A 14,646-nucleotide genomic window follows, 5' to 3' on the forward strand; every position below is an offset into this window, starting at 1 on the left:
TGGGATTGTGCTGGGCATCTCCTGTTCCCTGCAGACGTGGTCTAAGAGCAGCCATCTGGGATGGTCTGGCAAGTGCACTGGAGGCCACAGGCAGTAACTAAAAATGCTTTTGACCTGTCTGAGAATTGGCCTCCAGGAATATCACAGAACCGCAAAATCATAAAATCGTTTCAGCTGGAAGGGAGGGACCTTAACAATCACTTAAACCCCCTGCCATGGGCAGGGACACCTTCCACTCGACCAGGATGCTCAGAGCCCTATCCCACTGGTCACTGCCAGGGACGGGGCACGCACGCTTTTTCTGGGCAACCCCCTCCAGTGCCTCTCCACCCAGCGTAAGGGATTTCTCCCCTAACAGGTCTCCGGGTCACAGAACCCATCCCAGCGCGGAGGCCGCGCGGTCGCCGAGGGCGCCGGGGCCGGACTGCGGCTCCCAGAGCGCCGCGCGCCGCCGGAAGCGCCGGCCGCTGTGACGGCAGTTCCGGCAGAGCTCGTGGGGCTGCGGCGCGGCGCTGGTTCTCTGCTGAAGGAGGGCGCGGACGGCGGGTCCCGGCGGCACCGGCACCATGGTGAGCGGCGGGGCGGTGGCGGCTTCTTGGCCCAGGGCAGGGCCTGGCAGGGCGGAGGGTGCGGCGGGGCCGGGCGGGATGTGCTCCACGCGGGCGGGCCCGCCCGCGAGGCCTGGAGGCCGCGCCCTCCCTTTCCCCGCGCGGCGCAGGGACGGGTGGCGGGGGGCCCGAAGGTTCTGGAGCCGGGGTGGGGCGGGGCCCACGCGGGGTGACGCTGCTTCCCCCCCGATCCCGCCCTGACTCTGAGACCCCTGATACGTGTGTTTGGTACTTGATCATTGTTCATTTAAGGCCTTGGGTGTTCTGCAGATGTTGGTCCTTAAAGGCGAATATTGGTTACTGTTATGATTAGTTTGCATTGATATGAAGAAAAAAAAAAAAAGAAAAAAAGAGACGACTTCAGCTGAGGTATCAAAATGCAAAATGCTAAAGCCTGAGTATTGTCAATAAATAAGCTTACTTTGGTTCCTGCTGATTGTGCCTGCCCTCCGGCTGTACGGAAGGGCCGTCTAGTGGGGCAGAGCAGCAGCGCAGGCACAGCCATAACGAGATGTGTTCGTAGCAGCCTTGTGTGCACTGCAGTCTGCGAGCAGCTGCGCTCGGTCTTATAATCCCCTCACAAGACAATGAGATTGCAACGCAGATTTTTAAGAACCTTGACTGCTTCTTAAATATACCAATTATCACAACAAAATGGGGCGTGGAATTAATTTTATTAATAAGAACGTTGTTTAAGTTGGTAGTGTCAGGAATTTGCTTTTAAAACACTTAGTTTTATTGAAGCTGGAACAATATTCTTACACTAACTCTTTTAGGCATCCATTTCCCTTGCTCCTGTGAACATTTTCAAGGCAGGTGCAGATGAAGAGAAGGCAGAAACAGCTCGGTTGGTAAGTCTAGTTCTCTAAGAAACTGGTAAACTTGAGGTAATTAAACTTTGTCTTTTCCACTACTAAAAATGCTTTCACTATATTAAAGTATGGAACTTCTGTCTCTAACTGGCTTTTCTTGTTGCATGTTTGTCAGCAGAAGGGAGGAGGAGTGTTGTTTATACTGAAAATTAGAGAAACTCTTCATTGTCAAAACCAAAGTACCTCTATTGGAGCTCAGAAGATTTGTGTTTATTGGGTGGCATTTCTTCTGGCTTTGAGACAGACTTAAGATCTGTGGGAGATTGAAGTATATTTGATCTGCTTATCGAAATTTAGCAATAAAAAAACTTGCCTTAAGTTAAGCCTCCTTTGAAAGAGGTGGAAAGTTTGGTTAAAACGTCAAAAGCTGTGTGATTAGTGTATAATTAATGTATTAGAGTAGAAATAAATTGTTCCCTAAGGTATATTTATTTCCATTTCAGTCATCCTTTGTTGGTGCTATTGCCATTGGTGACCTAGTCAAGAGCACTCTGGGGCCTAAAGGCATGGTAAGACAGCTGCAGGTGCTCAGTAGTCATACCTGTTAATTTAGCTTCAATAGTTACAGTGTATTGTTTAAAGCAATAGTCTTAAGTCTGTCATCTTGTAGGACAAGATTCTTTTAAGTACCGGGAGAGACAGCTCTGTGACAGTTACCAACGATGGTGCCACCATCCTGAAAGCTATTGGAGTTGACAATCCAGCTGCAAAGGTCTTGGTTGGTGAGTTCTTAAAGGCTTCATGTTTTTATAGTTTGTAACTCTATTACAGAGTATTTATTTGTTCTTAGAAAAGTGTTCTTGAAATAATGTGAGAAATTGAAGGGAGCAGGAGCAGAAATCTGAAGTAAGAAGGGCAGGTACACTGCAAGAGTTGTGGTATTCTGCAAAAGTAAAATTTTGCTGTCTGCTACTCTTCAAAACTGTTTATCATCTTTTCCCTCAACCCTACTTTCTCCCCTGAGTCAGAAGGGACAAAAGACAGCTGTGTGCCCTCTTTTTGCAGTGGGAAAATTTGGAACAGAAATCTTTGCAGCAATAGAAGTTCTCTCTTGTTTCTCCCAGATTTAAATCTCTGTCTCTCAGTGAGCACTTCTGTACAGAGTTTACCATTGTGAGCAGCTGTTTTACTGTGGCAGTGGTCCACTAGTGACAAGCAGGAGCCTGAACTATTGGGTGTCAGGTTTCCTAATGATTTTGTGTTTGCTGTGTCCCAGTTTATTAGCAGTTCATGCAGCAGACCTGTTGTTACAGTCTCTGATACCTTAGAGCTTCTATCCAGCTGTACTTCCTTTTGATAGCCATCTTTAGGATGGGGAACAGAGGGGAACATCTGGACCATCACCAGGCTGAAACTGGTGTCTAGGTTGCAAATAAAGAGCAGGAATTTGAAGGATGCTGAATTTCATTTACATGTCTTGTTCTTCTGTTTTTCTGTTTTTAGAGTACCCTCTCTGCAAATAGAATAAGATCTGTTTTTCTTATCCAAATTAATGCACGAGAAAAGTACTAATATTGTGTTTTTCTTCTTCAGATATGTCAAAGGTTCAAGATGATGAAGTTGGTGATGGAACTACATCTGTCACAGTGTTGGCAGCTGAATTACTGAGGGTGATGTGTTACGTTTTTTCAAATGTTTGTCAATGTACTTCTGTGATACCACCAGTAGGAGGTGTGTTATCCTATGTTTGTGAAAGGGCTCCCAAAGCATACAAAGGAATAGCTTGCTCTGTTGCTATTGAAATTGATGGGGGAGAAAAGACAACTCTTAGGTATTACATCATCATTTTTTGGGTATGATTTTAGACTGTTATTCCTTATGTTACTTTTTATAAACTCTCAAGTATTTTAAATTGACTCTTAGAACTCCCTCCTGGCTATTGCACTGAGCATGTGCTTAGTTGTCAGGCTGAGCCCTCTGAAATCCATTTCCATAGAAAAAAAATCCTGCTAAATTCTGTTCTTTGCTCGAAACCTGAATTCATACTGTTCCTTTAAACTCGATATGGATTTTATGCTTATGGAAAAATTTACACAGTCAAACTCTAAACCTGAAATTACTATGAAAGAGATTTGCAAAATGAGTAGTTCTTCCCTGTGTCAGAAAGTCTGATCATCTCAGGTCCAGGAACTGGGATCAAGAGCATCTTAAGGAATGATCTATCAGCTTGCCAAGTTCCTCAGAAAAATGAAGATGGCTCTTTTCAACTGCACTTTAAGTTGCATCCATAAATGAACATGTCTTTTCTAGTTAGTGTAGCTGTACTTTCTTGGGGGGAAATAATTATTGATTTCATTTAAATAGGAGGCAGAATTACTGATTGCGAGGAAGATTCATCCTCAGACCATCATTGCAGGCTGGAGAGCAGCCACAAAGGCTTCAAGAGAGGCACTTTTGAAAGCAGCTGTGGATCATGGGTTAGTAATGTCCATTTGCTGTAACTGTTCATAAAAAAAACTACTGAAGATCAAAACATCAGTGCAAATTACTGTCCATTGGTAAATTTTTCACTCGTATTAAAGCAGTGGGAAGGCTGAGTTAATAATTTTAACTGTTGAGAAAAAAATACTGGGTTTTCTTTCAAATGAGTTAAAGAAGCTTTATGATACTCAGAATTACTTATGATGGGCAGAAATGCAATACAAGCTGTACTTTGCTCCCTGCAACAATGATCTGTGCTGTTATTTCAGTTTTTGTACTCACATTTTAAATGTAACTATTTCCCATGCCCAGCACTTCAAGAGCACAAACTTTCTAAAGCTCAATGTGAAAATTCTCCTAACAAAACTTGTATTTCAAATAGATGTTTGTGTTCTGGCACAGTGGAGGGATTCCATGCAGTGTTCCTTGAAAAAGAGTATGGTACATATAGATATAGGCTAGAAGAAGTGGGAAAAGACTCATGGTGGTAGCTAGTGGGAGTTAAGGCTTTCAGACTTTCCACTTTAACTGAACTGTTTTTATTTTAGTAATGATGAAGTGAAGTTCCGTGAGGACTTGATGAACATTGCAGGAACAACTCTTTCATCAAAATTACTTACTCACCATAAGGATCATTTTGTCAAGCTAGCTGTAGAAGCTGTTCTTAGGTTGAAAGGTTCTGGTAATTTGGAGGCTATCCATGTCATTAAGAAGCTTGGTGGAAGTTTGGCTGATTCCTACTTAGATGAAGGTAAGTCTTTGAGTGTTGACTGTGTATGCACTTGAGAAATAAAGCTGCTAAAGGTTATATATCTATGTAAATTTGTTGTAGGAAATACTGTTAGGTTATTAAATTGAATATTAAAGATGGGGGATTTTGCAATAACTAGTAGTTCTCCCTTTTTAATTGAATTTTTTACAAGACCTTTCTGTTACTACAGGCTTTTTACTTGACAAGAAGATTGGTGTAAATCAGCCTAAAAGAATTGAAAATGCAAAGATTCTTATTGCAAATACTGGTATGGATACAGACAAGATTAAGGTATGTAACAGAACTACTGTTGAGAAACTGTGTTTTTGTAAATGGAATTTAGAGACCAAGCTCTCTTTTCTTTGATTTAGATTTTTGGCTCTCGTGTTCGAGTGGACTCCACAGCAAAAGTTGCAGAAATAGAACAGGCAGAAAAAGAAAAAATGAAGGAGAAAGTGGATCGTATTCTTAAACATGGAATAAATTGCTTTATTAACCGGTATGTCTTTCTTGGGAAAACGGGAGAGTTACGTTACTTCCTGTGTTGTTCTAGCTCACACTTCTAGAATACGCAGTTAAGTGCCCAGCAGGCACTTAGGATCAAAGGAGTTACACCTTAAAGCATGCATATGGCTGCCTGTGCCTAGTGTGATAGTGTTTCTTCAGAGAAAAGGCATTTCAGAAAGCATCATAGTTTGAATTGATTTCTTTTTCTTACCTTGCATGTTTTCCGGTCACTGCATTTGCTTATGTGTTGTGTAACATTCCCTGTATGGCAGGTGCCTCATACATAGACTGCTTTAGTAGCTTTCAGAAATCTGTCCTGTGTCCATGCTACTGAGAATCTGGTGTCTTTTGTTATTTTCAAATTTTCATTTTTTTTCTGGTGTACTTGCTATTTTCAAAGGTTTGTTTTGCGTATGATGGTAAAATGTGTTTGAATTTTAGACAGCTGATCTACAACTACCCTGAACATCTCTTTGGAGCTGCTGGTGTCATGGCTATTGAACATGCAGACTTTGCTGGTGTAGAACGTCTGGCTCTTGTCACAGGTGTGTAGAATATGTTGCTGTATGACACTTGGAGAGGCACATTATTTGTTTGAACATTAGTAAACATTAAACTTACTTAAATATACTTCTTTTTCTCCAGCATCTGTGAATAAAGGATCATAATGCAAAACATGGGATATAGTTTAGCAAGTTAGTGCCAGTTAGTAATTTTCTTTCATATTTTAAAAATATTTTCAGTTAAGTTCCTGCTTGATAAGATTTTGAAATGTTTGTTTTGTAATGAAAAGATGAAACTTGGCAACAGAAAGAATAACTCCACAAGTTAATCTTGATTCTGTGATAATAACACTTGGTTCTAAGTGGCTGTTGTTTGACTGTAATGATAGAGAAGGCTAAAGAGTCATCCTTTCTTAAAAATGGGGGCCTGAGTTGTTGGCTTGAGGTGGACCTCAAATGACATGATCAGCCTGGATATTTTGAGTAGTAATCAGCATAAATATGATTCTAGTAACTAATGAAAATAAAACCTCTGGTATGCTACAGATAATTCTCCTTGCTGAAGTTAACAGATAGTTAACTGGGATGTCATAGTGGGTTTTGAAAGTGATCAGGAGGATGAATTTGCTTGGCAGGAGAAAGGAAAATACACTGACTTGTTTATCTTAGCAAAACTGAAGTAGCAATTGTGTATAACTGTCAGTAGGCACATTGACACAGACAAATGCTTGATTGAGAGGAGCACTGCTTACATTCTGGACCAAATTCAAAGAAAACTTTCTATGCAGAGAAAATGGGCCTTATCAGACCACACTGACTTGAGTAGTATGGCTTAAAAAAAGACAGGTTTTTAATATAGACAAACTTTCTGCTACAAGTTTTGGTTTTCCTTGTAGTGCTACAACTACGCAGTGCTACAAGCTACTGTGGGATAATTGAGCACACATTGGGAATGCATATGTTTAAAGAGTTTCCTAATAGGAAGAGGAAAGAAGAAGAATGAGAACTAGAACAATGTCATGTTCAAAGATGTTTTGGTCTTTATAATGCTTGTTTTGTTTATGATATGGCAGTTTACAGATCATGCACAGTATTGCTGCTACAGCATGGAATGAGATTTCAGATGCTGGGGAATGGTGGCCACTGGTCCTCAGCCATCATCAGGCAGGCAAAATGAATATTGTCATAAGCTCAAGTTTTAAAGCATAAGAGTCTTCATTTAATATTTTATAAATAATCAGTAAATATTGTGAAAATTTGAAGCATACTGACATTTTAATGCTAGCAAAGATAAATGTTTATTCTGTTATCCAAACATTTTAGTCCTTGTGATGTGAAACAAAACATTGGTGTTTTAAGGATTTAACAGCATTGGTTAAAGGTTTCTGGAGCCACATGCTGGCATGGGAAAGTCTTATCAGTATCGTTAATTTAAATTTATTTTGGGCAATTATGAAGACTATTATTTCACACACAACCAGGCCCCCTCCCTGTTAGACCTTGCTGCCTGAAAGGATACTTTTGTTGTGAGCTCTGATTTGTTACCTTAAACTTTTAGGTGGTGAAATTGCATCAACCTTTGATCATCCTGAGCTAGTAAAACTAGGGAGCTGCAAGCTTATTGAAGAAGTCATGATTGGAGAAGATAAACTCATTCATTTCTCTGGAGTAGCAATGGGTAAGTGTTTTATCCCTAACAGTGTAGTGTAACGTTTGTGTTAACCCTCTGCTAATGCTGTTCAGTTTCCAGTGAGGCATAGGAATTCTGTAACGATTTATGTAACTGTTACTATTAAAGCCTTTCTTTTCAGTAAAAATCCTGCACAGTTTCATGGTTGAAACTGTGGATGTTTCTTGTTACATAAATGAACATATAATCATTTTTAAGGATGGGAACCAAGGTTTCTGCTTAGGGAAATTCAATTTACAAGAAAAGTAGCAAATATGTCATACTTAAAAGAGCTTAAGAGCTTGTTCTATTAAATGCCAATACTCTGAATTTTCAAGGAGTTTTGAGGCAAGATTAATTTTTTGTTAAATAAGGTGTTGTGGAACCAAAGCAATGGCACTGTGTACATATTTCTTTCTATCTTTGCAATGTCATCATGTTTTCTTTTGCTCCCAAAATTAAGTAATACAGAACTTGACTGCAGTGATAGCAAAACCATTGTAAATGCTTTGTGAAAGCCCATTTTTGTGTCCTTGTTTCTCTTTTTAATCCTTTTACATTTGTGCTTTCTAGGTGAAGCTTGCACCATAGTTTTGCGTGGAGCCACACAGCAGATTCTAGATGAAGCAGAGAGATCTTTACATGATGCTCTCTGTGTCCTGGCCCAGACTGTGAAGGACACAAGAACTGTGTATGGTGGAGGTGAATACCAGGTTCTTTGTACATGTCACACATTTTGTGTTACTGAATGTCAGATATATAACATCTGTGTGTCTTCTGTGACTAGGCTGTTCAGAGATGCTGATGGCTAATGCGGTTGCAGAACTTGCCGTCAGAACACCTGGCAAAGAGTCTGTTGCAATGGAGTCCTTTGCTAAAGCTTTACGAATGGTAGGTTTAGTTAATCAGATTGCTGGATTACGAGACAAAGTTTCATGAAGTTTACTAGCTTGTGACATCAGATGTTTGCTTCACTTTAAAGGTTTTGATTGTCCGAAGGAAAAAAGTGAAGTTTAGCAACATCTTGGATAAACAATTGGGGAAATTTTTCATGGTTGTTGTTTTTTGTTTTTTGTTTTTTTTTTTCTTGTCTTAGGAAAAAAGTACTGATGTCTTAATAATTCTGCATGTTACAGAATTGTGAATGTTCATATGCTAGCCCTTGTCTAACTGGTTCTTTCTCACCTTACCTGCTAGTTAGAAGTGTTACAGAAATAGTATATAAAAATCTCTTCTTATATAATTGACAGCTGATTTAGAAAAGAGCAACCCTTCTGTTCTGTTGATGCTGTAGTGCTGTTTCGGTGTATTCGTACTCTAGTACAATCTATAAGTTTCTAGTCTTGCATTGGAGATTGCATCTTAATAGGACATAAGAGTGTCACAAGAAACATTTAATAGAGTTGTGCTAACAGGCTGTAAGTTAGAGGAAAAAATTGACTTTCTGCAATTTAAATTAGGGAAAACTTTTCTCCAAAGACAACTAAATTCACGAGCGTAGTAACATTTGGCATTACCTCTTCAGTCAGCACATGCAGGTTTGCACTGCTGTCACAGAAACAGTGAACAGAATGATCAGGTATTTAATGCTTACCATCAGGCTTGTTCTTTTTAAATGGAAACATTTCTCCAGTTGTAGTCTGAAATGATAAAATGATAAGATTCTTTTTTTTCTTCTTTCATCCATGTGAAATGAACTGACCAATCTGCTAGCATGCTTCTGTCCTCCTAAGTATTTTCTTGCAACAGGGTCTTGAAATTCTTAGGTATTTTGGGTTTTTTACCTTTTCCTCATCACAGTAACAGATCATCTGCCATGTTTCTGAAGCATCTTCTTGAAATTCAGTTGTAAACTAATAGCATCAAAGTATATTTCATGTTTACTAACCATCATTCCCTGTATTAATTGAAAACAACCTGTGTTTATCCCCTTAGATCCCAACAATAATAGCTGATAATGCTGGCTATGACAGTGCTGATTTGGTTGCTCAGCTCAGAGCTGCTCATAGTGAAGGGAAGACTACTTATGGACTGGGTAAGGGGATCAGTTTTACTTCAGTGATTGCATTGCTGTTTGGCAGCTCTGTTAGGCTCATTTAAGTAATTCATGTATGTCTGTCACATATATTCAGCAGGGAGAACTGAGCATGTTGTGATTGCTTTGCATAGAACTTGGGTGTACAGCGCTACATTCCTTTTCTGTTCCACCAGGCTTTTTGACAGTAGAGTGGAAACCTTTGTTTCTTAAGTGGATGGTTTTCACCTCTAAAAATCACTTTCCTTACACTGAGTCTAGTTATATAGGAAGCTTAAAAAGAAAAACCTTGTTTTAAAACCAGCAACTACCTAAAAACCCTGAAGAACCAAACATCCTTCCCTTTGCCCCCTCCCTCCCTCCCAAAAAAACCAAACAAAACCCAACTGAGCAACAACCACAGAGTTCTGGAGAAGAACCCTGAAGTTAGTATAAGGACGTAGTGCTGAGAGTCTGGTTGGGATCTTGTTTCTGCATCACAAAGGTTTTTGTCATTAATTTGTTTGTATGTAATTGCAACATTAGGCTTTAATCAGGGGTCTTGAGGTAGATGACTGTTTAATACTTCCCTAACTATCAAGTAGAGTTCATTTGAGCAGGTAAGTTACTATGCTCTCAGCTTCTTGTAATTTCCTTAAAAAATGCTGAGTTAAAAAAAAAAACCAAAACCAAAAAACCAACACTTAATGTATTCTTCTTCCAGATATGAAAGAGGGTGTCATTGGGGACATGTCAGTTTTGGGAGTGACAGAAAGTTTCCAGGTCAAGAGACAAGTTTTGCTGAGCGCAGCTGAAGCAGCAGAAATGATTCTTCGTGTAGATGACATCATTAAAGCAGCACCAAGGTATGATCAGTGCATCTGCATGGTCAGTCACAGTGGTGTAGAGTAAACCTCCTTCTGTGGAAGAGTAAGGGTGCATTACAGTCTTGTTCTAAAAATGCCTTACTTGAAATGAACCTGACATGTGACATGCTGATGTTCATATTAGATAATTTTATTACATTAGCTGTATTGTCGGGCCTTTAGAGCCATCAGCAAACTTAAATTGCTGTGGCTGAGTAATGCCTAGTTAATCTTAGGTCACCTCTAAACATCTGCACAAGTGGGTGACGAAAATGTAAGGGATCATGCTTTTTTTTTTTTTTTTTTTTTCTTTTGGCAAGAATTGTAGTGAAACGTCCAGCTGCTTCTGAGATAGAATCTGCAGCTAAAACAGAAACATGTTTGTTTAAAGGTTTGAGGAGAATTGCTGCTGATAGGCAGGTTATCCCATGGGTACCTGCTACCAGGTAGTGTTCACTGCTTTTTGAATCACAGGATTTTTTTTATTTAACATGCTCATAGGTGGCATGTTAGCTTTGAGGTGGTACAGTTTTTTGTTCTGTGAGAAAAAGCTGTCCCTGAATACAAAATACTAACTCAAGATAAAAAATAAAGGTGGTTGAGAAGGGGTTGGTGAGCATCAGAGTGGTGGGAATTTTCTGATTTTTCTTTTTCTCCCCAGAAAACGTGTACCAGACCATCGCCCCTGTTAAATTTTCTTCAGTACCTGAGGATGTGTGGACCAGATCTCACCTAGTAATTTTTTTTAATGGTCTAGTTTTTGTGAGGTTATGGAACAGAAGTTTGAGACAAACAGATCTCCATCAGTGGCACTGTCTTCAGATGGTTTTTACTTACTGGAGCTTTTATGTGTTGTGGGGAAGAATTCACTTCCAGGGGTGTATAAACCAGGGGTTTTATACAACCCTGTTCATTCTGTTCCTTCCAGGTTCCACTTAAAATACACAGAAATAAATAAAAATAAAAAACTCAGATTCCCCGAAGCTGTATTTCTTTCTGTAGAACTGGGAAGGGCAGATCCATTAGGACAGCTGCAGTGCACATCCTCAGGCCTCAGCTTCTTCAGGGAGTGACTAAGCCCTCGTGTCTCGCTGCTTTGTGTTGACCTGCTGTGTTGGTGTAAGTGGTGTATTCCTGTCCTGGCTGCATAGGTTTGAGTTGGGGTCCTAGAAATAGGCTCTAAAGTTACAGGGTATATTTTTCTAGTGATAGTGGAGTATTACTCTTTTTTTATGATGGTGGAAGAGAGACTGGAAGGGCACGTCTGCCAAAGCAGAAAGATTAAGCTGAACTAAGCAAGTATGTGTGCAAAGATTTTTCTCCCTTAGATTTCTTAAAGTTAAGGGAATCTGCTTACAGAATCCTCCCCTTAACTCTTGACAGACACTCTTCAGCTCTCCAGAAGTGACAGTACTGTGTGTAGAGGGCTGAGTGAAGCACAAACCATTGATAAGCCAGTGAAAGCATACTCTTCCCTATCCCCTCAGATAAAGTACCAGCTCAGTTATCTGGGATATATGTGAAACATTGACCTTGGATATTAAAAAAAGCAGCCCTAACTCATGTCCTACTTTCCTTTTTGTAGGAAGAAATTGTTGGAACAAGAGTAGGTAAAGAATTTGCTGTTAATTTCAAAGAGGGATTTTTAACTTGGCAAGATGCTAGTGTACTTTTATTTGACTATTGGCACACTACATGGGTACCAGCCAGATGCAAATTTAGACTTCATTTAACAAGAAAACAAGTGCTAGCAGAGTCTATGTATTTCCAGATAATTTTTCAAGCATGTAGATGACATTTAGCAGTCACGACCTGGCATGGAATCAGACCTCTTCTGGGAAGTCAACTGCCGCTTCTGCAGGCTGCACTGGTGAGACAGTTTTACTCAAAAGAATGCCACCAAGGGCTCTCCACCCTTCTTAAGAAAGCTGTCACCTAGTTCAACCATGCTATGGAGTCTGAAGTTTAAAATGTCACTTTGAGCCAGATTTCTGTTACTCAAGTAAAGCAAAGCTTAAAAAAAATGCATTTTTAAGGGGAGCTGAACTGGTCCAAGTTGCAAGCTCGAGAAATGCCCAGCTGAAATCACCTGAGTAAAGTTTGCCTCATCAGATTATGTGCATGCCTATAATGACAGCTCGCAGCCCTGGATTTTATTAATGCAAGTTTACCTTTGCAGCTCTTGTGGCTTTTCCTTTTTAGTCAGGCTTTGATTTTCTTTGCTCCATGGAAACTTGTCCTGTACAGCTGCCCTTAGAGGCAGTGCTGTCAGTAACAGAACCCAGCAGCAAGGCCTACAGCTTTCTTCAGCATCATTTGAATCCTGCTTGTCAGTAACAAAAGAGCTGTCACAAAGTTTGTAGGAAGAAAGAGGAGAGCCCCTGTACATGTGTGCTGCTTTCTTGATTATCAGCAGGGACTCTGCTACCATTTCTCACTCATGCAGACCAGGAAACCTTCAAGGTGTTGCTGCATTTCAGATAAGTAATTTGAGACCAATGGTGTGTGTTGCATTATAGCTATGGGTCTCGGCAGCAGATCACCTTGAACAGTGGCTTCCAGCTGAGCTGGGGCACCTCAGCAAGGTGGGAGAAGAGTGAGCCCACGGGTGAGGAGCAGCAAGTCCAAGTGTGCTCCATGCAGTCCAGCCATGGCAAACATCTAAACTGGGTCTTCATCTGTATTGTGAACGGTGCATGGTCCCAGCATGGGACAAACAGGAGAGGGAAGTCTGTTGAAGGGAGAGTGCTGGATGCTACACAGTCTGATGTCTGTAAAGAGTTTGCTGTCGTATGATCGCGAAGCTGGTGCACGTACTCCTGCTGACTGCCAGGTGGTGTAGTGCTCCCTGGACACCAGCAAGTGAGGGAGAGGTAGAGAGGTTGGGCAGTGATGGGAGTGTGCTGCCACCTTGGCCAAAAGGGGGAGTTGGGCATCAGCAGGGCTCGGCATCCGGCTCGGTCTTGGCGGCAGGAGGTAGCAATGGTTTTTCGTCGAGCGTGATTTCTATCACTGCCCCAGATCGCTTGCGGGGCTCGGGGGTCTCCTCTGACCATCTGCCCACCCTGCGCACCCCTTTGGCCACTTTGGGTGCATTCCTGCAGGGGTTGTGGTCATAGATCACCAGCTTCAGGCCGGGGAGGTGAGCAAGGCTGGGGAAGAACCGGATGGAATTGCGATCCACGTCGATCACCTCCAGGAAGGGCATGTCCAGGAGCACGGGAGGGAACTCTGACAGCAGGTTTCCTGACAGCCAGATGGTGCGCAGCTCCTGCAGGCACTGCAGCTGGGGAGGGAGGGTGCGCAGGGCGTTGGAGCCGGCATGCAGGGTCTTGAGCAGGCTGAGCTCGCACACCACTTCGGGCAGGTACTGCAGGCAGTTGGACTCGATCCAGAGGGTTTTGAGGTTCTGCAGGAGTCGGAGCTCAAGGGGCAGGCTGCAGAGCTTGTTGTTGCCCAGGTAGAGGATGCACAGCTGCTTCAGCGTGCACACAACTAGGGGCAGTGCTTTGAAGTTATTGAAGTCCAGTGCCAAGATCTGCAGGTTTTGCAGCTGCTCCAACTCCGGGGGCAGATGGTTCAGGTTGTTGTCACTCAGGTACAGCTTAACCAGTTCCCTAAAGGAGCAAATGTGCACGGGCAGCCGCCTCATCTGTCTGCCACTCAGATCGACCATTTTATCCACTGGCATCTCTTCTAGGTCTTCTAGGAGGTACTTCTGGCACTTGTTAGAGGGCACAAAAGCAAGTATGGCTTTCAGGCTATTGCCCATCTTGGGATTTAGTTTTGGAGTAGCTGAGACTGAGGGACAGGAGCCTGCCTTGGTCTTCTGCTGCACACTGGCCTGTTGGTAACTCGTTCGTCCCAATATAAGGCTCTGTTTACATGGCACCAACCATTAATCTCAAGGGCTCTGAAATGTTTCTGATAACTGAATGAGTGTTTGGTGACGGGGATTATAGACAGGGCGACTCAGGGCCCAGGTCTCCCTCTCTCACCCACACTCCCACCCGCTCACCCCCCCACCCCACCCCCCCAAAGCAACATTCCTTCTTTCCTCTTCTTGCATACTGTAAATGTTCTCTGATTTTGCTCCAAACAAAATTAGAGTTGCTCCATTGCTCCAGCCCCTCACCTCTTGCTGCAGCTGTGCTGTCTGTGTAGGCAGTGCAGGCAGCCAGGATGGGCTTGGGAACGTAAATACCACAGCAGACCACAGTTTTAAGCTCAGATGTTTAATTTTCATGAAACTCTCAGCAGAAATGTTGGATATAATCAAATTGTTGTTTAAAATACCTGTCAAGACTTGACTGACTTTCAAGGTGAGTGGCACCTTCAGGGATGTATTTTGAAAGGTGCCAAATACTTGGATTTCAGAATGTAACTTTCCACCCAGTACTTATCTTGAAGCTTTAACACAAATACTTGGCAAACT

The 14,646-nt window shown here is 41.9% G+C and overlaps 2 protein-coding genes across 4 annotated transcripts; one reads left to right on the forward strand and one right to left on the reverse strand.

Annotated features, from left to right (window-relative positions):
• The first annotated feature begins 492 nt into the window (after positions 1-492).
• On the forward strand, positions 493-11,177 carry CCT2 (chaperonin containing TCP1 subunit 2). Of its 3 annotated transcripts, XM_062492023.1 has the most exons (16): positions 842-977; positions 1,385-1,459; positions 1,924-1,989; positions 2,091-2,202; positions 3,014-3,090; positions 3,785-3,897; positions 4,450-4,652; positions 4,843-4,943; positions 5,024-5,151; positions 5,601-5,704; positions 7,221-7,340; positions 7,905-8,033; positions 8,119-8,222; positions 9,267-9,366; positions 10,070-10,211; positions 10,873-11,177. In XM_062492023.1, the coding sequence occupies exons 1-16, from the start codon at positions 933-935 to the stop codon at positions 10,901-10,903; spliced, it is 1,650 nt and encodes a 549-aa protein (XP_062348007.1). In that variant the 5' UTR covers positions 842-932; the 3' UTR covers positions 10,904-11,177. The 3 variants fall into 3 exon arrangements, with proteins under 3 accessions (XP_062348008.1, XP_062348007.1, XP_062348006.1); XM_062492024.1 differs by lacking the exons at positions 842-977; positions 10,873-11,177 and adding an exon at positions 493-569 and having other exon boundaries at positions 10,070-10,830; XM_062492022.1 differs by lacking the exon at positions 10,873-11,177 and having other exon boundaries at positions 10,070-10,830.
• Positions 11,178-13,146: 1,969 nt separating this feature from the next.
• On the reverse strand, positions 13,147-13,983 carry LRRC10 (leucine rich repeat containing 10). The gene has a single exon (XM_062491190.1). It carries the CDS (start codon positions 13,981-13,983, stop codon positions 13,147-13,149), a length of 837 nt encoding a protein of 278 aa, XP_062347174.1.
• Between the last annotated feature and the right edge of the window lie 663 nt (positions 13,984-14,646).

Source organism: Cinclus cinclus, chromosome 4, assembly GCF_963662255.1.
Source record: "Cinclus cinclus chromosome 4, bCinCin1.1, whole genome shotgun sequence".
NCBI lineage: Eukaryota > Metazoa > Chordata > Aves > Passeriformes > Cinclidae > Cinclus > Cinclus cinclus.